The sequence below is a fragment of the Scylla paramamosain genome, chromosome 6 (assembly GCF_035594125.1).
Source record: "Scylla paramamosain isolate STU-SP2022 chromosome 6, ASM3559412v1, whole genome shotgun sequence".
Classification (NCBI taxonomy): domain Eukaryota; kingdom Metazoa; phylum Arthropoda; class Malacostraca; order Decapoda; family Portunidae; genus Scylla; species Scylla paramamosain.
Genome location: NC_087156.1, coordinates 35203158 through 35228496, shown reverse-complemented (window position 1 = coordinate 35228496; position 25339 = coordinate 35203158). Strand labels below are relative to the sequence as shown.

At 40.5% G+C, this 25339-nt stretch overlaps 1 protein-coding gene across 3 annotated transcripts in view; it reads right to left on the bottom strand.

Moving 5' to 3' along the window:
* The window catches only part of LOC135101658 (calcium-dependent secretion activator-like), a 503368-nt gene that overhangs the window by 299974 nt on the left and 178055 nt on the right, over positions 1 to 25339 (bottom strand). For 2 of the 3 annotated variants that reach the window (XM_064005958.1, XM_064005959.1), the window contains exons 6-9: positions 16346 to 16521; positions 11537 to 11616; positions 7403 to 7551; positions 6080 to 6160 (exon numbers count right to left, since the gene is read on the bottom strand). In XM_064005958.1, coding sequence (XP_063862028.1) covers positions 6080 to 6160; positions 7403 to 7551; positions 11537 to 11616; positions 16346 to 16521 — 486 coding nt within the window. The remainder of the gene's footprint in view (positions 1 to 6079; positions 6161 to 7402; positions 7552 to 11536; positions 11617 to 16345; positions 16522 to 25339) is intronic. The other variant, XM_064005957.1, reaches the window with a different exon arrangement.

The window sequence follows — 25339 nt, the reverse complement described above, 5'->3', positions numbered from 1 at the left end:
CATCTCCCATAGGTACTTTACAATTATGCCCCCTGTAATATTGCCTTAACACACCTGAAATGACTAGCTCTAACTGTATACCCTTTGCTTCTGCATGTCAGCTCACCACTGACTGGTGGGAGTGCATTGGTAGGAAGAGAGAAGAAAAGGAATGGGCAGGGATTTCCCATGAGAGAGAAGATACAGAGTATGGGGAGAGAAGTGAGAGGAGAATGGTTGCGGGTGAGAAACCTGGCCCACTCTGCATGCTATACTCAAAACTCACAGCACTCATGCTTAGTTTAAAACAAAGGCTAAGTTATAAAAATTACTGTGTGTTTATTTGGGGGCTTGTGAAATTTTATTACCTTATAAGGGAGGGCAACTCTTCTATTCATTATTTATCAACTACAGTTCTTGGGGATAAGAGGAAGTGAATGCAATTTTAAGGGGATTGAGTTCGGGTGGGTAACGCACAATTTTATAGAAATTATACATGGAACAGACATGAATTATCGCACACTGCCCACTCACTCTTTCCCTCTCTCTTTCTTTTCTCTCTATCTCTTCTTTCCATTCTTTCTCTCCTGCTTTCTCTTTCTTATATCTACTTCTATACTCTGTATAGCACTACTCATAATGATATACATGAGGAGCTGCTCAGGGAAATGCCCCAATGTGCCACATCTAAAAGTTATCAGAAAACATAGTTTTGGTTTTCATAAAAATAACTGTTAATTATGTAGATTCTGAGATACTGGTATCATTTTCATTTCTTAAATGAAGCTTGATATGCATACTTTTGTTTCTGTAAACAATACAGTGATTGTACTTTTTAATTATCATTGTAAATTAATTGTATTAGTATTGTAATAAAATACAATAAAGTTACTCAAAGCATTTCTTTTATTGTGACTCTGATCAGCTTTGTAAACTAATTGCATTAGTATTGTAATAAAATATAAAATTATTTCAAATAATTTTTTACTGTACTTTTTCATTAACTTTGTAAATTTATTGTATTAAAATTGTAATAAAATATGACGGAAAGTTATTCCAAGTAATTTTTATAAGTTATTGCCAAATTTTGAGTGCATTTTTTGTGGGATGACAAACACAATCATGATGGACACTGACACATATGTTTACATTCACTTATAAAAAGTAGAAACAAAAAAATTACATATAAGCACAATAATTTTGCATTCTAAAAAAAATACCTCTAGCAGCATCACAAGCAAGGGAAGTGGGGACAGAGCTGAGATACACATTGAGTGGCTGAGAGCAGTGCACAGCCACTGGTGCTAGCTTTCTACATCAATTCCCCATCAAGTATGTCCCACCCCTCAGTATTTACAGTACACTGGACCCATTCTATTATGACTTTCTTTAGGTAAGTCATCACCAGATATTTAAGTTTAAGTGCCTAAGGTTCTTTGTAGGAACTTTCAACTATGTTCCTAGATAAGCAAATTTCAGTATCCATACCTATAAAGTTAGAAATAGTGATTTCTATGACACACACACACACACACACACACACACACACACACACACACACATACACACAAGCAAAAAATATTCATGAATTTAAAGTTAAGCTGGATGCCTATAGATATGGAGACAGGACAGCACAAGCATAGTTCTTTTCCTGTAAAACACAACTAGGTAAATATATATATATATATATATATATATATATATATATATATATATATATATATATATATATATATATATATATATATATATATATATATATATATATATAGTGGAACCTCAGTCCTCAAACTTAACTTGTTCCTGAATGCCATTTGAAATCTGAAACATTAAAAAACAAACTATTTCACCAATGTAAAATGGATTAATCCATTCCCAGACACCAGTCTACACTGTCTTAAGGGCTTATGACAGATGCTCCCACAGCCAAGATGGCTGCTTCACAACATCTCCAGCTCAAATTATTTATACAAAAAGGATGTATTGAATAAACTTAGTGACACAGAACTCATCAAAAGATACTGTTTAGACCGATCTAGTGAGGCAAGATTTACAGGACACAGAAAGGAGCAACCCACTTACCGCCGAAATGAAGGTGATCATAAAACTTAGACATCTTGCTGCTGGGAAAAGCTACTGGAAAAATGCAGTTGTGCAGTAATGATGGTGTTGGGGGTCATTGAGAGAGCCAGAGGTGGCTTGGGATTACTCCTGAGTGCTGAAAACTGTTTGTTTACATCAAGGCTTTTCAACAGGATCACATTTTACCTTCTTCTGACTATAAGAAATTCTTTGACTGCTTAACTTCCAAAGTGGAGAACATTCTGACCCTCTTCCCTTTTGCAGAGATCTCCATTCTTGGAGACTTCATTGTTTACCACCAGCTTTGGCTTTCCTCTCCCTTCACTGACCATCCTGGTGAACTAGCCTTCAACTTTGCTATCCTCCATGATCTAGAGTAATTGGTGCAACACCCTACTTGTACTCTGCCCCAGTCAGAAATTTTAGAAAGATCAGAAGTCAGGCGTTCTGTGGCTTCCCTGCGTGATATGTTTACCTCCTGAAGGGTTGGACGTCTATGAAAAGACGTGGAAAAGTGCAGGGTGGTATCATCAGCATAGGAGTGGATAGGACAAGAAGTTTGGTTTAGAAGATCATTAATGAATAATAAGAAGAGAGTTGGTGACAGGACATAACCCTGAGGAACACCACTGTTAATAGATTTAGGAGAAGAACAGTGACCGTCTACCACAGCAGCAATAGAACGGTCAGAAAGGAAACTTGAGATGAAGTTACAGAGAGAAGGATAGAAACCGTAGGAGGGTAGTTTGGAAATCAAAGCTTTGTGCCAGACTCTATCAAAAGCTTTTGACATGTCCAAGGCAACAGCAAAAGTTTCACCAAAATCTCTAAAAGAGGATGACCAAGACTCAGTAAGGAAAGCCAGATCACCAGTACAGCAGCCTTGACAGAACCCATACCGGCGATCAGATAGAAGGTTGTGAAGTGATAGATGTTTAAGAATCTTCCTGTTGAGGATAGACTCAAAAACTTTAGATAGGCAGAAAATTAAAGCAATAGGACGGTAGTTTGAGGGATTAGAACGGTCACCCTTTTTAGGAACAGGTTGAATGTAGGCAAACTTCCAGCAAGAAGGAAAGGTAGATGTTGACAGACAGAGCTGAAAGAGTTTGACTAGGCAAGGTGCAAGCATGGAGGCACAGTTTCGGAGAACAATAGGAGGGACCCCATCAGGTCCATAAGCCTTCCGAGGGTTTAGGCCAGCGAGGGCATGGAAAACATCATTGCGAAGAATTTTAATACGTGGCATGAAGTAGTCAGAGGGTGGAGGAGAGGGAGGAACAAGCCCAGAATCGTCCAAGGTAGAGTTTTTAGCAAAGGTTTGAGCAAAGAGTTCAGCTTTAGAAATAGATGTGATAGCAGTGGTGCCATCTGGTTGAAGTAGAGAAGGGAAAGAAGAAGAAGCAAAGTTATTGGAGATATTTTTGGCTAGATGCCAGAAATCACGAGGGGAGTTAGATCTTGAAAGGTTTTGACATTTTCTGTTAATGAAGGAGTTTTTGGCTAGTTGGAGAACAGACTTGGCATGGTTCCGGGCAGAAATATAAAGTGCATGAGATTCTGGTGATGGAAGGCTTAAGTACCCTTTGTGGGCCACCTCTCTATCATGTATAGCACGAGAACAAGCTGTGTTAAACCAAGGTTTAGAAGGTTTAGGACGAGAAAAAGAGTGAGGAATGTACGCCTCCATGCCAGACACTATCACGTCTGTTATGCGCTCAGCACACAAAAACGGGTCTCTGACACGGAAGCAGTAGTCATTCCAAGGAAAATCAGCAAAATACCTCCTCAGGTCCCCCTACTGGCAGAGGCAAAACGCCAGAGGCACCTTTGCTTAGGGGGATCCTGAGGATGGATTGGAGTGATAGGACAAGATAAAGATATGAGATTGTGATCAGAGGAGCCCAACGGAGAAGAAAGGGTGACAGTATAAGCAGAAGGATTAGAGGTCAGGAAAAGGTCAAGAATGTTGGGCGTATCTCCAAGACGGTCAGGAATGCGAGTAGGGTGTTGCACCAATTGCTCTAGGTCATGGAGGATAGCAAAGTTGTAGGCTAGTTCACCAGGATGGTCAGTGAAGGGAGAGGAAAGCCAAAGCTGGTGGTGAACATTGAAATCTCCAAGAATGGAGATCTCTGCAAAAGGGAAGAGGGTCAGAATGTGCTCCACTTTGGAAGTTAAGTAGTCAAAGAATTTCTTATAGTCAGAGAAGTTAGGAGAGAGGTATACAGCACAGATAAATTTAGTATGAGAGTGACTCTGTAGTCGTAGCCAGATGGTGGAAAACTCGGAAGATTCAAGAGCGTGGGCACGAGATCAGGTTAAGTCATTGCGCACATAAACGCAGCATCCAGCTTTGGATCGAAAATGAGGATAGAGAAAGTAGGAGAAAACAGAAAAGGGGCTACTGTCAGTTGCCTCAGACACCTGAGTTTCAGTGAGGAAAAGAAGATGAGGTTTAGAAGAGGAGAGGTGGTGTTCTACAGATTGAAAATTAGATCTTAGACCGCAAATGTTGCAGAAGTTAATGAAGAAAAAGTTGAGGGGGATGTCAAGACACTTAGGGTCGTCGACAGAAAGGCAGTCCAACCTGGGGACATTTATGGTCTCCTCCCCAGATGGGGACTCCGAGGCTGGTGTAGGAGTCGCCATGATGATTTTAAAATTTTTGAGTGAAGGGTGTGGGTGTTATTAGGTGCTTGTAGTTTTGTGTGGAGGAAGAGAGTTGTCTTTAGAGGGCAGGCTGTGACTGCCCCCTTGTGTTGTGAGACACAAAGGGAAACGTTCAGTGAGGTCACAGCTGGGTTTAATGATAAGTTCACAGCACCCCCTGAACAGTGCTTTAGACCTCACTGGCAGTAATTATCGTTTCGGCAAGTGTCTACTGCCTCCTCCAAAACTTTAGAAAGGCAAGAAATTAAAGCAATAGGACTGTAGTTTGAGGGATTAGAATGGTCATCCTTTTTTAGGGACAGGCTGAATGTAGGCAAACTTTCTGCAAGAAGGAAGGGTAGATGTTGATAGACAGAGTTGAAAGAATTTGACTAGGCAAGGTGCAAGCACAGAGGCACAGTTTCATTGAACAATAGGAGGGAGTCCATCAGGTCCAAAAGCCTTCCAAGGGTTTAGGCCAATGAGACCATAGTAAATATCACTGCAAAGGATTTTAATGGGTAGAATGAAGTAGTCAGAGGGTGGAGGAGAGGGAGGAACAAGCTCTGAATCATCCAAGGTAAAGTTTTTAGCAAAGGTTTGAGTGAAGAGTTCAGCTTTAGAAATAGATTAGATGGCAGCGGTGCCATCAGCTCGAAATAAAGGAGGGAAAGATGAAGAAGCAAAGTTATTGAAGATGTTTTTGGGGAGGTGCCAGAAGTCATAAGAGGAATTAGATCTTGACAGATTTTGACACTTGCTGTTAATGAAGAACAGGCACTTGTTTAGATCATGGTGATACAGGTTGGTCCAGTTGGACAAAGTCTGTGTTAACTTGTGCTTTACAGGAAATGAACAGGTCAGACTTGATTATATTTACACTGTTTATGTATATGTACATATATAGAACTTATTTGTCAATATGATATAGAACTAAATTTTGATGTGTAAAAAAAAAAAAAAAAAGAAAAAAATAGGCATTTTTTTTTGTTTTTATTTTTATTTTTGTTTTTTTTATTGGGGGTGAGTTTTTTAATGCCAACCCTCCTCATGGTCTCATACTACACTTCAGGAACCTTGTCACTGGTTTACCTCTGTTGCTTCATTATGAGACTGCTCCCTACTTCACAGCTACTCTAATCCTGAGACCACAGCAGATGCAGGGTACTTCCTATAGAGTGTCCCACACTCCAACTATGTCCATACACTAATGGGCACCACACCCCCTCCCAAGAGTTGACAAGACCGCATCATTTTCATGCACTCACCACTGTTACTCTCCATTCACTTCTTCACACACAATTGCTTTCTTGCCTTGATAAGTCTGTATACACTTATGTTTATATAAAAAGAAATATTTACTCACCCTCTCTAGTTCTGCAACCTTTTGCATGCGTCCATCCAACTCTCTCCGGATAGCTGCAGCTTGTTCATCTTGGCTGTCCAGCTGGTAATATAAACAAGGATAGTCAAAGGTAAGAAGGCAATGAAAAATAGAACACCAACCTAATTTTCTTCCAACTCACTTTGACTTTACTCTTAGACCTCATACCTAACTCCTCTAACTATTGAAAATTCTTCAGCTATTTAACTTTCAAAGTGGAGCACATCCTGATTCACTTCCCTTTTGTGAAGATATCCATTCTTGGAGATCTCAGTGTTCACCACCAGCTTTGGTTATCACCTCCCTTCACTGACCAATCAAATGAGCTTATGTTAAACTTTGCTATCCTTCATGACCTAAAGCAATTAGTGTAACACCCTCTCCATCTTGAAGATATGACCAACATTCTCGATCTTTTCCTAACATCTAATTTTGTTACTGTCTTCTCTTTTGGGCTCCTCCTATCTTAACCTCATATTTGTACCTTGCCCTGTCACTCCAAATCCTCTTCAAGATCCTCCAGAGCAAAGGTGCCTCTGATGTTTTGCCTCCATTAATGAGAGAGACCTGAAGAGGCATTATTGTGATTTACGACTGAATAATTACTGCTTCCATGTAAGGGAACCATCTCTGTATTCCTGAGTCAAGTACACATGACTAATTCATCTCCATGTTGTTAATAAAGTCTGGTTTGGCATAAATATGGAATTATAAAATTCAAATACATATTTTTTTTTTTTAGTTCAGGACAATAGTATATAAATAAAAATAAAAACTAAGAAACCAAGTGATGGGTAAGATGGCCCCACCAGCACAGCAGCAGCAGCAAAAGCCAGACTTGGAAACTAGACTAACAGAATCCAGATATCATATATAGAGGCAGGGCAAACTAAGAACTGAGGAACATATGAGCATAAAAAACAATGGGGAGAACACAATCAAATATACCAACACCATTTATCTAATTTCAAAAGGAAAACCATATAACCTATAACTCTCACATTCTCTACATAATTACCTATTCAAAGGAGGATTGGTGTTGCTATTTTTGCTCCAATATACATGTTTGTCATTAAAACCTAACTTTTCTTTTTATGATCTTAAAAATAACTATTATTGATACATGCTACATCAGAACATATATACTTCAAACAGGAATTAATAATTTCTAAAATATTTTCCACAACATATTTTGCCTAACATGGATTACTTGAGAAGTTTTTTCATGTATTATTCAGCTGATCACAAAAATACATAGTTAAATCACATAGTAAATGATAGAGTAGGGAAGTACAAAGTACCCACCTGAAGTGCATTGAACAGCAGCTGGTGCTCAAATTTCTTGATGCCTAAGATTTGCTGAAACATGTCAAAGAGTTGCTCTTTAGGCATAATGAGCTCACTGTTGAGCGGTTGCTGCATCCGACCTGGCCTCTTGCTGTCTTCTTCACCTGCTGAATCAAGAATAATCTAATCAATCCTTTGAACTAAAGCAGTGTGTGACTGAACAGCAGAAGAAAGGAATTCTGAAATTTGATCCAGTAACTGAAAACATACAAACTTGAATGACAACACTGGAGGCAGGTTATTTTTAGGTAACAGTAACATGATTCTGAAGCCACACAGGGTACTCATCACCAGCCAGTATTAACTTTGCTTCATTACACAATCAACCAGTATTAACTTTGATTCATTACACAATCTCAGTGTTCTGTATTACTGCTCAAGACAAAACATTTTGTAGGGACAATGAAAATAGCCTCTCCCTGGACATGAAGGCAGAAACCTGTGGCACCACCTCAGTCTTAACAGAGGTGGATGTCAGTGTAGAAGGCAAGTCAAACAAAAATTGTCACTAAAGCAACAAGATCACATATATTGATGTTGATAAATTGAGGTAGAAGAGCTTCAAATTGATATATTGTTGCAAAATGGATAACAAGAGAAATTACCAGTATAGCTTGGATGATGGCTCATTATGAATAACTATGACTATGGGTAATATCTACGTGCTTAAAATGTCAAATGGAATGAAAATCAAACACTGATTAGAGCTGCAAAATATACTGGAAGTATTTAGGCATATGAACAAAAGTTAATCATTAGCACTGATAAACAATGTAATTTAGAAGACCAAAGCAATATGAAAAAATAACTAGGTCACACAAATCAAGACTGGATAGAGCAAGTAGCCAAAAAGGTGTGCAAGATGGGAGATATCAATGCTCCCTGATAAAGTAATCCTATCATCACCCAATGGAGATATTTGTACAAGGGAGAGAAATTAAAGCACATAACCAAGAAATGTACATCTAAAACTACATAGATCCTTAAAGGAAGAATATGAATATCAATAGTTAAGAAGAAAAATCAATTTATCTACTGCAAAAAATGAGAATAATAATTAAAAATAGAAACTATAGATATAACACATATCTAGCATAAATATTCATAATCATCAGAAATTAGAGGAGAGGGATGGCTTGACTTTACTTATGAAGAAACACAAGAAATGAAAGCAGATGCTTAGTCACAGTTTTTTGTGATCATCACAGGGAGCAAACCTTCCACCACCAACAACAATTTTGTTGTGACAAAACACTTTTGTGTCTTTATATTATTACTATACTTCTTAATGTCTCTTCTACAGTTAACTTTCTTCAACTTCTTATTGTGTCCCCTTGTACTCTGTGTGTCTAGATTTATAAAACCTTCTTTGTCCACATTTTCCATACCATTTTATCATTCTATAAATGTTTATTAAATCTCCCCTCTCTCTCTCTCTCTCTCTCTCTCTCTCTCTCTCTCTCTCTCTCTCTCTCTCTCTCTCCTATTTTCAAGAGTAGGAATTTCCAGCATTCTTAATCCCTCTTCATAGGTTGATTTACTCAACTCCAGAACCATCTTAGTGACTGCTCTTTGTACTCTTTCTAATTTTATAATATTCCTCTTTGTATGAGGAGACCAAACCACTGCCATATATTCCAATCTTGGTCTTATCATGGAAATCAACAACTTTTTTTATAATTTCTTTATCCAAATATGAGAATGCCATTCTTACTCTTTTTAACAAATTCATCATCTCTCCAGTAATTTTATCAATGTGTCTGTCCAGAGTCAAATTTTCAGTAACTGTTACTCCCAAATCCACTTCCTCTTTTGACTCCTTTAACTTCACACCATCCATCTCATAATGATATTGTATTCTTTTCTTACTCTTACTAAACTCCATTACTTTACATTTACTTAACTGAATTCCATTTACCAAGATTTACTCCATTTATTTATCTTATTTAAATCATCTTGCAGTACTATACAGTCATTTACATTTTCTACCCTTCTCATCAGCTTAGCATCATCTGCAAATAAGTTCATATAACTAACTATTTCTTCATTTTATGTCATTCACATATATTACAAACATTATCGGTCCCAACACTGACCCCTATGGGACACCAACAGTTACTTTCAGCCAAGATGAATTTTGGTCTTGTATTACAGTTCTCATCTCTCTACCATCCAGATAATCCTTCATGCACTCCAACAGTCTTCCTCCAGTTTCTTCATAATTTTTTATCTTCCATAGCAATCTTCAGTGTGGTACTTTGTCAAATGCCTTCTTCAAGTCTAAGTAGACACCATCCACCCATTTGTCTCTCTCCTGCACAATATTGACTATCCTAGTCAAGGACACTGATCTATAATTTAGTGAATTTTTCTTATTTCCTCCTTTATATATTGATGTAATATTTGGTCTCTTCCAATCTTTTGGTACTCTTCCTTGTGATAGTGATGTCACTGCTAGACTGTGAATTTTATCAGCCAGTTGTTCTTTACATTCCTTCAATATCCAGTTTGATACTCCATCTGGACCAGTTGCTTTATTTATTTCAAGTTCTTCCATCATCTTAAGTATTTCTTCATAACTGACTGGGACTGTACTTAGTATATTCCTCACCAACTTATCCCTTCCAGCATCAAACTCCCCTTCCACAGTAAACACTGATCTGAAACTATTCATAACATCTGCCATGTCCTGTGCATCATCATAGATTTTTCCTTCAACATTCAATCTTGATACACCTTCCTTCTTTTTCATCTTCCCATTAATATATCTACAGAATAGTTTGGGTTAATTTATACAATTATCTAATATATCTCTTTCATAGTTTCTTCTCTCCATTCTTACTATCTCAATGTACTTGCTTCTAGCATCAATATATTCCTCCTATCTGCTCTCAGTTTTCCTCTTCTTCTATCTATCCCAAGCATTTGTGTGTGTGTGTGTGTGTGTGTGTGTGTGTGTGTGTGTGTGTGTGTGTGTGTGTGTGTGTGTGTGTGTGTGTGTGTGTGTGTGTGTGTGTGTGTGTGTGTATTTACCTAGTTGTATTGTACAGGATATGAACCAAAGCTCATTTTGTCTTGTCTCCATAACCATATTTATCTTGTTTCCCTTTAAACATGTGTACACTGTTTGCCACAACCACCTCTTCCTTCAAATCATTCCAGGTTTCAATAGTTCTACACCAGAAGCTGCATTTCTTGATGTCATATGAACAGCCACTCTTCTTTATTTTCTTCCCATGCCCCCTCATTCATCTCTCTCCCTCCTCCATCTGTGGTATCAAGTAATTTTTGTCTATTCTTTCTATATTGTTTACTAATTTGTACATTGTTATCAGGCCTTCTTTTTCTCTTCTCTCTTGCAGTGTTAGTAAACTCATCTCTTGAAGTCTTTCTTCATGGTTTAAGTCTTTCAATTCTAGTACCATCTTTGTCACTATCCTCTGTATTCTTTCCAGTTTCCATATATCTTTTTATCTCTGTGGAGCCCAAACTACTACTGCATATTCCAATTTAGGACATATGCTTGTTATAATTTTCTTCATCATTTATTTATCTAAATAGTTAAACACCACATTAATGTTTGTTAACAAGCTGTATGTAGAGCCGAATATAATCTTTATTTGTCTTTCAGGTGATAGTGTGCTGTGGATCATTACTCCCAAACATATTATACCAAAAGAAGTAGTAAAGTGAATAACTTGAAATATGCTTCTGAAGAAGAGTGAGAGGACAGAGTAGGATAACAGCTACAACTCTGACAAATTCAACAGCTAAAAACAAGATGACTAAGAATCATCTAAATATCTAAATACTCAACATCTCAAGAATGAGTGATTTTCAAAGGTTATTAGACACTATATTATTGACCAGAATACTACAAATACATGTAGATTTAACTCAAATGAAAACACTGCAATTAAGATACTATTTTTGTGTTTAATGATAATAGCTCTTAAATTGTGTGCAGTCTTAGTATACAGTTTTCAACAATAACAGTGCTAGGAAAACTAGGCTTATTAATCATTGCCATCGGCAAGGAACATCAGCAGCAGTGAGAGCAGTAACACAGAAAAGGTCATTCTGTATCCTTACCTTTAATTATCATGTCAAACTTGGCCATCCAGGAGGTGAGCACAGTCTCCTTACTGAGACCATCAATTTCCGGGAGGGACCTGTAGGGAGAGAACAGAGGCACCATAAGACATGTGACCCCTACTATGCTATAGGGATGACAAAGACATACAAAGCAAATTAATCTGTACAAATCAAATTGATGTGATGTTATTCAGTGTGTCTGTTTCCATTCTCTGATTACTGTATTTCCCGGCGTCAATAAAAATGTCTTGGAGAAAGTTACGTTTTCATAGGCTCATCCTAAGCAAGGTTATCTATGTTTGACAGTAATCTGAACTCCTCAGTATGGCCTCACAATGAGGTGCATAAATTATAATTGGTTAAAGTAGTACATAAATTAAAGTTTTAAAAAATCTAGGCATTAACAAAAACCTATTTCCATATGGGTAGTCAAAGGAGGAGGCAGTAGACACCTGCTGAAACGATAATTACTCCCAGTGAGGTCTAAAGCACTGTTCAGGGGGTGCTGTGAACTTATCATTAAACCCAGCTGTGACCTCACTGAACGTTGTGTTTGTGTCTCACAACACAAGGGGGCAGTCACAGCCTGCCCTCTAAAGACAACTCTCTTCCTCCACACAAAACTACAAGCACCTAATAACACACACACCCTTCACTCAAAAATTTCAAAATCATCATGGCGACTCCTACACCAGCCTCGGAGTCCCCATCTGGGGACCCCAGGTTGGATTGCCTTTCTGTTGATGACCCTAAGTGTCTTGACACCCCCCTTCAACTTTTTCTTCATTAACTTCTGCAACATTCGCAGTCTAAGATCTAATTTTCAATCTGTAAAACACCACCTCTCTTCTTCTAAGCCACCTCATCTTTTCCTCACTGAAACTCAGGTGTCTGAGGCAACTGACAGTAGCCCCTTTTATGTTCCCTCCTACTTTCTCTATCCGCATTTTCAATCCATAGCTGGATGTTGCATTTATGTGCACAATGACTTAACTTGCTCTCGTGCCCACGCTCTTGAATCTTCTGAGTTTTCCACCATCTGGCTACGACTACAGAGTCACTCTCAAATTAAATTTATCTGTGCTGTATATCTTTCACCTAATTCCTCTGACTATAAGAAATTCTTTGACTACTTAACTTCTAAAGTGGAGCACATTCTGACCCTCTTCCCTTTTGCAGAGATCTCCATTCTTGGAGACTTCAATGTTCACCACCAGCTTTGGCTTTCCTCTCCCTTCACTGACCATCCCGGAGAACTAGCCTTCAACTTTGCTATCCTCCACAACCTAGAGCAAATGGTGCAACACCTTACTCGTATTCCTGACCATCTTGGAGATACGCCCAACATTCTTGAACTTTTCCTGACCTCTAATTCTTCTGCTTATGCTGTCACCCTTTCTTCTCCATTGGGCTCCTCTGATCACAATTTCATATCTCCTATCGCCCCAATCCCTCCTCAGGATCCCCCTAAGCGAAGGTGCCTCTAACGTTTTGCCTCTGCTAGTTGGGTGGACCTGAGGAGGTATTTTGCTGATTTTCCTTGGAATGACTACTGCTTCTGTGTCAGAGACCCATCTTTGTGTGCTGAGCGCATAACAGAGGTGATAGTATCTGGCATGGAGGCATACATTCCTCACTCTTTTTCTCGACCTAAATCTTCCAAACCTTGGTTTAACACAGCTTGTTCTCGTGCTATACATGATAGAGAGGTTTCTCACAAAAAGTACTTGAGCCTTCCATCACCAGAATCTCATGCACTTTATATTTATGCCCGGTACCATGCCAAGTCTGTTCTCCAACTAGCCAAAAACTCCTTCATTAACAGAAAGTGTCAAAACCTTTCAAGATCTAACTCCCCTCATGACTTCTGGCATCTAGCCAAAAATATCTCCAATAACTTTGTTTCTTCTTCTTTCCCTCCTATATTTCAACCAGATGGCACCACTGCTATCACATCTATTTCTAAAGCTGAACTCTTCGCTCAAACCTTTGCTAAAAACTCTATCTTGGATGATTCTGGGCTTGTTCCTCCCTCTCCTCTGCCCTCTGACTACTTCATGCCACCTATTATAATTCTTCACAATGATGTTTTCCATGCCCTTGCTGGCCTAAACTCTCGGAAGGCTTATGGACCTTGTTCTCCAAAACTGTGCCTCCATGCTTGCATCTTGCCTAGTCAAACTCTTTCAGCTCTGTCTGTCAACATCTAACTTTCCTTCTTGCTGGAAGTTTGCCTACATTCAACCTGTTCCTAAAAAGGGTGACCGTTCTAATCCCAAAAACTACAGTCCTATTGCTTTAATTTCCTGCCTATCTAAAGTTTTTGAATCCATTCTCAACAGGAAGATTCTTAAACATCTATCACTTCACAACCTTCTATCTGATTGCTGGTATGGGTTCTGTCAAGGCTGCTGTACTGGTGATCTTCTGGGCTTCCTTTTTTTTTTTTTTTTTTTTTTTTTTTATGTAGGAAGGATACTGGCCAAGGGCAACAAAAATCTAATAAAAAAATGCCCACTGAAATGCCAGTCCCATAAAAGGGTCAAAGCAGTGGTCAAAAATTGGTGGATAAGTGTCTTGAAACCTCCCTCTTGAAGGAATTTAAGTCATAGGAAGGTGGAAATACAGAAGCAGGCAGGGAGTTCCAGAGTTTACCAGAGAAAGGGATGAATGATTGAGAATACTGGTCTCTGTAACTTCATCTCAAGTTTCCTTTCTGACCGTTCTATTGCTGCTGTGGTAGACGGTCACTGTTCTTCTCCTAAATCTATTAACAGTGGTGTTCCTCAGGGTTCTGTCCTGTCACCCACTCTCTTCTTATTATTCATTAATGATCTTCTAAACCAAACTTCTTGTCCTATCCACTCCTATGCTGATGATACCACCCTGCACTTTTCCACGTCTTTTCATAGACATCCAACCCTTCAGGAGGTAAACATTTCATGAAGGGAAGCCAAAGAATGCTTGACTTCTGATCTTTCTAAAATTTCTGACTGGGGCAGAGCAAACTTGGTATTGTTCAATGCATCAAAAACTCAATTCCTCCATCTATCAACTTGACACAACCTTCCAGACAACTATCCCCTCTTCTTCAATGACACTCAATTGTCCCCCTCTTCTACACTGAACATCCTTGGTCTGTTCCTTACTCATAATCTGAACTGGAAACTTCACATCTCATCTCTAACTAAAACAGCTTCTATGAAGTTAGGCATTCTGAGACGTCTCCACCAGTTTTTCTCACCCCCACAGCTGCTAACTCTGTACAAGGGCCTTATCCATCCATGTACGGAGTATGCTTCGCATGTCTGGGGGATTCCACTCATACTGCTCTTCTAGACAGAGTGCAATCAAAAGCTTTTCGTCTCATCAACTCCTCTCTTCTAACTGACTGTCTTCAGCCTCTCTCTCACTGCCACAATGTTGCATCTCTAGCTGTCTTCTACCGCTATTTTCATGCTAACTGCTCTTCTGATCTTGCTAACTGCATGCCTCCCCTCCTCCCACAGCCTTGCTGCACAAGACTTTCTTCTTTCTCTCACCCCTATTCTGTCCACCTCTCTAATGCAAGAGTTAACCAGTATTCTTAATCATTCATCCCTTTCTCTGGTAAATTCTGGAACTCCCTGCCTGCTTCTGTATTTCCACCTTCCTATGACTTGAATTCCTTCAAGAGGGAGGTTTCAAGATATTTATTCATTAATTTTTGACTACTGCTTTGACCCTTTTATGGGACTGGCATTTCAATGGGCATTTTTTTTATTGGATTTTTGTTGCCCTTGGTCAGTGTCCCTCCTACAAAAAAAAAAAAAAAAAAAAAAAAAAAAAAAAAAAAGGCAGGTCAGTGGTATTTTACATGTGTATCAACAATGCCAGTATTTTCACTCTCTATTACTAATTACGGCCGACAGCCCGACACATGCGGATGGCGCAAGGCAGGGGTTTGGTTATGTTTAAGAAAACTGATCGTACCACTCTCTGCAATGATTTATAACAATACCTTATGTCGCAAAGAAGAACATTATTTACTTATAATTATCAATCTTTATTGTTGTATTTATGAAAAGAAAAAAAAATGCTGAGCATCATGTGGTGGGAGGGTCTGCACACAGGAAAGTCTGCGCATGTGCGAGCAGTCTCACCTCGTGATTGGTGTGAGAAGTCTTGCCTTATGATTGGCTGCCACCTTCTCATCAGCTAACCTAACCTAACTAATCTAACCTAACGGAAATAATGTGTTATAATAAATAAGAGACCCTATCCAGTAATTTGGTACAGGGTGCTTGGGTTAAAGTTGGGTTAAGGTTAGGTTAGGTTAGTTAGGTTAACTGATGAGAAGGTGGCAACCAATCACGAGGCGAGACCACGCACATGCACAGAGAGTGTGAGGGGATTTTCCTGCGTGCAGGCCCTCCTGTTGTGGTACGTACAGCCATTTTGCCATTATGTTGACACACTTCTAAAAGCCATTAGCAGCGCTAAGACAGGTGAACCCAGTATTAGGATCATTTTATAGTTGTCCATAGGAGTATAAGGTCGACCATAACAGTTTCTGACGGAGTTATGTCTGAAATGCACGGTGTGTGATTGAGAGGGAAGTAACAGCAAACTTGATTGAAGATTTTTTTTCCAGCTGGCCAACTTTTGTGTAAAATTCAGTTGGCTGGTGGAGGTGGACCTTATGGTATGACCACTCCACCAGGGTGGTACCCTGGTGGAGGTACCAATCCTGACCAGTACATATCATCATGGGGTGACGTGCTGCCTGGCACACATGACCTCGCTCATGCTGGCGCCAACACTCACCTGACTCTCTTTTCCACGTTGTGTTTGAAGACTTCCCTTAGGTCATGCTGGGAGCAGGCACCGGAAGTCACCATGGAAGCGAGGCGCTCGTTCTTGAGGAAGATCTCATAATAACTCTGCACGGCGTTGATGAAGGCTTCGTCTGCTGCTATCTGCAGCTCTCCTTTCAGAAAGCTCTGTGGAAAGGACAAAGTGAGTATCAATAATTATTGCTAGGCTTATTAATTTACTTCATCTACCAATTACAGTAGTAACTATTCTCTCTCTCTCTCTCTCTCTCTCTCTCTCTCTCTCTCTCCTCTCTCTCTCTCTCTCTCTCTCTCTCTCTCTCTCTCTCTCTCTCTCTCTCTCTCTCTCTCCTTTCACATTTTCATTCTCCACCTCAGTGTTTTCATTCCACCTTCCTCTTTCCCATACTACCAACACCAGGTTAACGTTAAAGCTTTTCCTGTCTTCTCCTTCCACCTTCCTCGCCACCCCTTCCCTACATGCTGCTATCCTCCATCTGTTATCTTTCTTCTTATCTTCATTCCTCACATTAACTTCCTCATTTATCATTTTCTTTCTGTTAAGTTTTGTTCTCTTCACTTTATATCTTCTTACAACTATCTTTCTGCCTTCCTTTCTACATGATTTAGTACACGGGTCCGTCTTCAAAATTTCCCTCTGCCACTCCACTTCCACAGTCTCCCCCTTTTCCCCCATTCCATCTTGTGTCGTTTTTCCCTTCCTTCTTCCATTTATCATTATTCTCACAAACCCAACATGGGGAGAGAGGGAGAGAGAGAGAGAGAGAGAGAGAGAGAGAGAGAGAGAGAGAGAGAGAGAGAGAGAGAGAGAGAGAGAGAGAGAGAGAGAGAGAGAGAGAGAGAGAGAGAGAAATGACATACAGGGAAAAACACATATCTTGATAGTAAGATATTTTTCCACAAACTTCTGATTTCTCTTTGTTCCTCTTGTTCTGATCTCTCTCTTAACTTTCTTACAGTTCTAGAAATACATAATTCAGTCTACATATTTTGGTTTCATCGTCTCTTTAAATGTTCTTGTTCTTTAATCTTTCTTTACGACATTCTGCTTTGCTTTCATTTTTTTCTTGTCTCTGTTTCACCAGCAACGCCCAGGTCACTCGCTAGTCACATATGTTCCCTTTCATTCATCATACAAAGCATCTACCTGTACTGAACGAAAAAAAAAAAAAAAACCTTTTCTGTAATAAAAATCCACTGTCCTTTGTTACTTTTAATTGGTATTGTTCTTTCCCATTCATTACAAGATACATCCCCTTCATTATCTGAAAACTCCACTGCCTTTCACCAAACTTAGCTTTTCCAATTCATTAAACACATCGCGCTCTCCCTTCGGTAATAAGAAAAGTTTCCTTTCCTTTATTAGATCACATCTTCACTTCTTTATTAATCACAAACCACGCCTTTTTAAATTACTAGTTAAACATTCCATTACCCTAATTACAAACACTACCCCATTTATAATTAAAGATTAAACCTACTAACACTAAAAGAAAACACCTTTCACGGAACTAACTTTGCTCTCCCTCTCACTTCGTTATGTGGAAGGGATAGACGGGAAGAATCGGTGGGCCGGAAGAGATTTATGGAGACAATTTTTTAGCTCGGTGGAGAGAGAGAGAGAGAGAGAGAGAGAGAGAGAGAGAGAGAGAGAGGGAGAGAGAGAGAGAGAGAGAGAGGAGAGAGAGAGGAGAAGAGAGAGAGGAGAGAGAGAGAGAGAGAGAGGAAAAAGGAAATATACGGAAAAAAATGGAGGAGCACAACACAGGACGAGAGATGCAAAACTGTATATCATTTCAAAAGACGTCCTGGTCACGAGTCCTAATTGGTCCACTGCTGTCCTGCCTCCCTCTGGACCCTGAGACAATGCAGCGGGTGACGCAATCATCAACACATTGGAAAACTCGGAAATCCATATTTAATTAGCGAGCGTCCAGGTATTTCCATAATTACACGTACGTACAAAGACTGAATAATTAGCACGCAGCAGATACTCATCGATCCCGCCGCCAGAGATTTATTAAAGGAATATGCACCGCCATTATAACTGATCAGAGCCTCAATAACCCAAATACGAAAACTGCTGTCCGTGGGGGGTGTACAGAGCATTTTGTTTGAGCTCTCATTGTGGTGGTGGTGGTTGTGGTGGTGGTGATAGTAGAAGTAGTAGTAGTAGTAGTAGTAGTAGTAGTAGTAGTAGTAGTAGTAGTAGTAGTAGTAGTAGTAGTAGTAGTAGTAGTAGTAGTAGTAATAGCAGCAGCAGCAGCAGCAGCAGCAGCAGCAGCAGCTTATAAAACAGCCATCTCTCATTACCCAGTGCTCGGTCAGCGGCACGTCTTCCCTCCTCGGTGACTAGTGCCAGGAGACGAGGCGAGGAAATCTAACTTTTTCTTTTTTATCACGAGTGGAGACCAGCGCTTCCTAGGTACACTATTTTTACTTCTCTCTGTGTAATTATTCTCTCACTCTCTCTCTCTCTCTCTCTCTCTCTGCTTCACTTATTCTTTTTATATCCCTTCATTTCTTAGTAGAAGGCAATTTTTTAGTTCTAAGATGGTTTGAAAAAATTATCTCAATTTTTTTGTCGATGTTCTCCTCAGAATATACTCTTTATTATGTAAATGATAAAAAAGCTAGACAGTTTTATATTACAAGAGACTATCATGCTTTTTTCACCCCCTTCTCTCTCTCTCTCTCTCTCTCTCTCCTCTCTCTCTCTCCTCTCTCTCCTCTCTCTCTCTCCTCTCTCATTTACACAGTAGTCGCCCATCCATTCTCCTCATCCCGTCTTCATCTCCCCGTGGCCATCACTCTATCCCTTCACTCTCCCTTCCACCACAAAACTGCTGCCTCCCTTTCGCCGCGCTGTGGTCAGACTCACATCGTCACGATGGTAAAAAGTGACGGTAAAAGTGTTTCGTACAGCTTTATAAACCTCGAAAACTGTGGTGCATGTGATTCCCGTCCCCCCCCCTTCTCTCTCTCTCTCTCTCTCTCTCTCGACGAATGGATATAAACGAAACTAACAGCGATAGATTCTAAGAGGAAAGAATCAAAACTTTATAAATCTCACGGGACCGTATTTCGCGATAGATAGGACAAATGTGGATATAAAGGAAGAAAGGAGTCATAAAATTTAGCGAGTTACTGTCAGAAAGTTACATTAGTTGGAATAGAACGTGGGGGTGCCGGTGGTTGAAATCAGATCGTCCCTCGAGAAAAAAAAAACTTGAGAAATACAGACAGTTACGTAACTACCCAAGGTTGACGTGATGCTGGCAGTCAGTGTGAAGAAGTTTCTAATCATTGTAATCTTTTCTGATTGCGTTTTATTGAGACTAAATATTTTTCCTGATGCACAAAAGGAACACACCACACCAAGAAAGAAGAAAGGAAGGAAGGTTAAAGGGAGCAAGTTTCGCGTAATAGAATAAGGCGTGTCTTAGATGACTGTTCTGTTTCCAAAGTTAAGAGCTTCATGTGTGGTGTTGATGTTTGAACGACGCAGACCTCCCGGAAACACACACACACACACACACACACACACACACAAAAAAAAAAAAAAAAAAAAGGTACGGAGAGAGAGAGAGAGAGAGAGAGAGAGAGAGAGAGAGAGAGAGAGAGAGAGAGAGAGAGAGAGAGAGAGAGAGAGAGAGAGAGAGAGAGAGAGAGAGAGAGAGAGAGAGAGAGAGAGAGAGTGTTAGCCCCTGCAAAACTGTCATAAGTTATACTGTCTAATCAAAAGCAAAAGACATAGGATAGTGAAGGCAAAGGCTCCTCATCACCCACTAGAACTTTGAGTCGTGGCTGGCTTAGCCATTTGGGGATCTACAGAGTTTTTGCCCTCATGTGTTAACCCTCATGTGTTTGTTTGTTATAAACCTAGCCGTCTAATCTAATGTAAGAGAAATTGGAGAACAAAGGCAACTGTCCTCTACCCTCCGCTCCCTTGAGATGTGGCTGGCAGGAAAGAAAGAGAAACTTTAATGTGTATGTGCTCTATATTATTATTTCTTTAAAATGAAATGTTCAGTGATTTATTATTCGCATGAATTCCAATGTGAAATATACAGGTCCGAGTCGATGCTCATTTGTTAGAAGGGCTTGTAGGCTGCAAGCGTCACCCACATTCCCGACGCAGCCACACACACACACACGGACAGGCGGGTGACCGAAGGTAAATATATCATTATTATAGTAGAAAATGAATGTCATAGCACCAAGTTGATTGTATATGTTACTTATAAGTATTATAGGTAACATATGTGAGTACTTTTATACCAATGTGCATGATATTATGTGAGGAACCGAGACCGAGGAATTGTTCGCATTTTTTACAAGTATCTCTGCATCATCAATAAAAATAGAAGAGGCCGTCTTTCCTCGACCCTCCAATCACAGGCTAGATCAGTGCAACAGATCACCTGCTGCTGGAGACGACTTATCGGTGCCTACAATGATCATTTCGAGATATTTCGTGTTTCCGTGGACTCTGATACTGCTGACGAAAGAGAAGGAAGAGGGTAGTGAGAACTGGGAATACTGGAGAGATGCTGCACGTAAATAGTGCGAGTGGGAAGAAATAAGGTTGTGGAGTTGGTACAGGCGGACGGAATATTTATATGGAAAAAAAGTGTAGAAGCAAACACGAATGGTAACAATCTCGCGTAGAGGGAAAAAAGTCATTCACTCTGCGCCCTTGAGATGTGGCTGGCAGGAATGGGAGAAAGCCTACCACGACTATTTGGAGGTTTCTCGTGCATCCTTTGACTCAGACACTGCTGACACTGCTCAAATCAAATAAATCACAGTTACTAAGACACTAATGGAAAAAAAAGCTACCCTATCAAAGGCACGTACACATTCCTTCTCCTGTAACATGTTATTCGCAAATCACTTTCTCTAGTAATACTGTAAAGTAAGGAATTAGGTGGAGGAGTGAGAACATCCATCTTCTGTAGACTCGCTAAGCTTGTCTCCGCTCATTACTTATTTATGACGGGGAGACCAGGTCATTAATGTAACAGCTCTTTAATTCCCTGTGATTAATATATCGGACCTTTTAGTACCAAAGCCTGGAGTATATTAGAGCACAGGGACTATGTTATAATGTGCAACTTAGGGAAGGGAAAAAGGAGGAGGAGGAGGAGGAGGAGGAGGAGGAGGAGGAGGAGGAGGAGGAGGAGGAGGAGGAGGAGGAGGAGGAGGAGGACGACGACGACGACGACGACGACGACGACGACGACGACGACGACGACAACACAAACGAAAAAAAATGTAAAAAACACGAAAAGGAGAATGAAAAAAAGAAATGAGAAAAAGGAAAAGAAGAAAAAACAAGAAAAAGAAGAAGAGTAACCACCCGACGCCCTAAAAACAAAGCCAACCAACCAACCAAACAACCAACCCAGCTCCTAATCACACCACAATACACCAAATACAATCCCACTACACTACACTCCCAACATGCCCCTCCTCCCTTCCCTGCACACCAGCCCTCCTTCCCTCCCTCTCAACGCGTCCTCACTCCCTCGCCCTGCGCCCCAGCAAGTGCAGGGGTGAGACTGGGGATGTAGGTGGCAGTGATTACCCGAGACTAGGAATGTTGCAAGTCAATTATCGGCGAATGGATCATGAATAACAGTGGTGAGAGAGGCTGCTGACGGGCGTTAGTGGTGAGAGAGAGAGAGAGAGAGAGAGAGAGAGAGAGAGAGAGAGAGAGAGAGAGAGAGAGAGAGAGAGAGAGAGAGAGAGAGAGAGAGAGAGAGAGAGAGAGAGAGAGAGAACTGATGGACAAGACAGAAGAGGAAAAGAAAAAAAAATAAGGTAGAGAAATGGAGGCACAAAGGAACAAGGCTATGATGAAAGAATGCATTGATTGACTGACTGCCTGAGAGACTGGCTGATTTTAATCCAACGCGGGCAACAACTAAAAGGCCATTACTGTCTATGGAACGAGAGATAGGAGGGAGAGGAAGGCAGGAAAGACTGAAACAAAGATGGGGAGGATAGAATAACGTAGGAGAGAGCAGTGATGACTGAGGAAGGGAAGAAAAGGGAATAAAAAGAACGTGTGGGAGGTGTTATGGAAAGAGAAAGGTGATGATAGAGAAAACGAGATGGGAGGAGCAATTTATGGCAAGGGGGAAGTGGAGGAGCGAAAGGAGAGGAAACGAGAAAGGAAGAATAGGGCAGTGGCAATTGGGAACACAGGAGAGGTGCTGCACAAAAGGGCGAGAACGGCAAGGAATGAGGTTATGCTGGTGGTGGTACTGGCTGACGGAACCTTCATGTGGAAAACAAAACTGTGTAGAAGCAAACACGAAAGCCACCAATCTCACGTAGAAGAAAAAAAAAAAACAGTTAGTAAAGTGAGTCAACACAATAAAGACAGAGATGGCGGAGGAAAAATACTGGCACACACAAAGCCACAGAAATGAGTTAATCCCAAAAGAAGCTCGGTTCGCCTGTCCTGCCACCGCCACCACTACTATCACCACCACCACCATCACCACGACCTACAACAACAAAAACAGCAACAACAACAGCTCGTATATCTCGTGCGTGGATGGACCGAAGAAAAATTGTTACATTAACAACAAGAGCAACAAATCATAGTGGACGTGCATACTATTGGTTGTGTATGTGTGTGTGTGTGGGGTGCATGTCACTAGTTGACTAGTTGGCTTCTGTCCCTCCTCCCTGACTGTCTGCCTGTCTGTCTTCTTGGTGCTCTTCTTTTTCCTTCATGTTTACCGTTTTTTCTCCTTTCGCAGCACTCTTCCCTCACGCCCAGCCTTCATAACCTCCAAAGGTACTTCACCTTCTTTTCCTTCATCCTTTCTCGCTCATCCTCTTGAGCCAAATTTTCTCCCCCTCCTGCTATAATTCTCCAGCTTCCTTAACTCCTACATGTATTTAGTCTTTCTTTTTATTCATTCCTATTAATTTTCCATCGCTCATTTTTTTCCTTCCCTTTTTCAAATTTTTTCTTTCTTAATCTCATCACCATTGTTGAAAGGAAGGTTACAGCCATATACTCCTTGATTATCTCATATTTCCAACACGTCTCAGTCTCCTATCAACCCTTCATTCCTCCAACACTGTGTACCACGTAACATTCCCTCACCAAAAGACTCTTTACTGATGTATCACTTCCTACTAGTAATTTTCACCACTCCAGCATTAACACTACAATAATTATGCGATTACGCTGTTACCTAGTACATCACTTTTCTGTGCTAAGAACATTATCGCTGACAGACATTTCGCAATTGTCTCCACTCGCATGTGTTTGCTGTCAATGAATTCCAGTTTCTTTCAGAGAGTTCCGTTATCCATGGTTAAAAATACCTTCACATGACTCCAAGCTTCTAGTGTGAGATAAATACCATCTTTCTGCTGTGTGTGTGTGTGTGTGTGTGTGTGTGTGTGTGTGTGTGTGTGTGTGTGTGTGTGTGTGTGTGTGTGTGTGTGTGTGTGTGTGTGTGTGTGTGTGTGTGTGTGTGTGTGTGTGTGTGTGTGTGTGTGTGTGTGTGTGTGTGTGTGTGTGTGTGTGTGTGTGTGTGTGTGTGTGTGTGTGTGTGTGTGTGTGTGTGTGTGTGTGTGTGTGAGAGAAACCTGAGATCAAGGTTTTCACTTCACTACATCTGCAGCGAAGAAGTTCATGGAATCGTTATGCCTTCCTGCCCTTTTTTGACCTCCTTCCTACAGTTCCGGAGCTTCCACTAATACGGACAGTCCTCAAAGGAAGCAGAGGTTTTTATCAATATCGAGACTTCTTGCAGTCCGTAAGGGCACAGCAGGAAACTTTTCTCACATATCTGGGGGGAATGAATGGAATCATTTGTGGAAGTACATAGTAAGGCAACTTGTTCCCTAGAATAGTTAGAAAAATAAACTAAACTTATCAACTTCTGCAAAACAAAGCCACCCAAACGACGGCACACCATCAACTCCAGCAATGAATGGCGAAAATTTTGTTTTAATAGTCTACGTGCAAACGAAAACATAACTCACGTCCTTTGTTTAGAAAAGTCAAGAGCTTTTCCAAAATATAATTTAAACATAATATGAGAAATAAGTAACGTAAGTTAAAAAGAAAAAGAAGTGAGGGTCATAATTTTCAGGTCGCCCCGCCAGACTGTCTTCATCGGTCTATCTTTCACCTTTTCAATCCTCTCTTCTTTGAGAGTCTCACGCGACGTATCCTCTACACCCTCTCATTTTCCCATTACTAAATACGAGTATACCCACACACTGTCTTTCCCTTCACAAGTCTCTCTCTCTCTCTCTCTCTCTCTCTCTCTCTCTCTCTCTCTCTCTCTCTCTCTCTCTCTCTCTCTCTCTCTCACGCTATCTCGCCCCTTGTCATCCCGTCCCTCCCTGTACAGCTGGTGACATGTGTACCTATCTCGCAATTTCCAGTCGTCAACAGGTATCGGGGACAGGAGACGCGTAGTGGGATCCCGTCACACAGAAATGATGTGGCGGGGAGCTGTGATAGCGGCACAGGCGGCTCGGGGATGTGGGCGGCGGCCAGAAGAGTGGGAAGAGGGAAAATAGGAGAATATGGGACTTGCCGACAATAGCTTCCCCCTAACTCATCAAATTCCCCCCTCTGTCTCTTCCTCCTTCTCTTAGTCCTCCTCCTTCTCCTCTCACTGACACCTAAAGCTTCTTATTTCTATTCTTATTGGATATTGAAAGGAAGAGAATGAAAGGAAGGGAAAAAGATCATAGCATGACTAGCATGACGGGATAAAAATTCACTGATGAATGACTTCCCAGTGAGGAAAATGAGGGCGTGGGATTTAAGCGGAAAGACGTGGAACTTTCTAGCAATACAAGGCCATGTTCTGAAACACTCAAGCGCCGCACCTCCACTACATTCAAAACGATTTAGTTGAAATTACATGAGTTACATGATTCTAGTGACAGGTTAACAATATTTCTACATTATCAA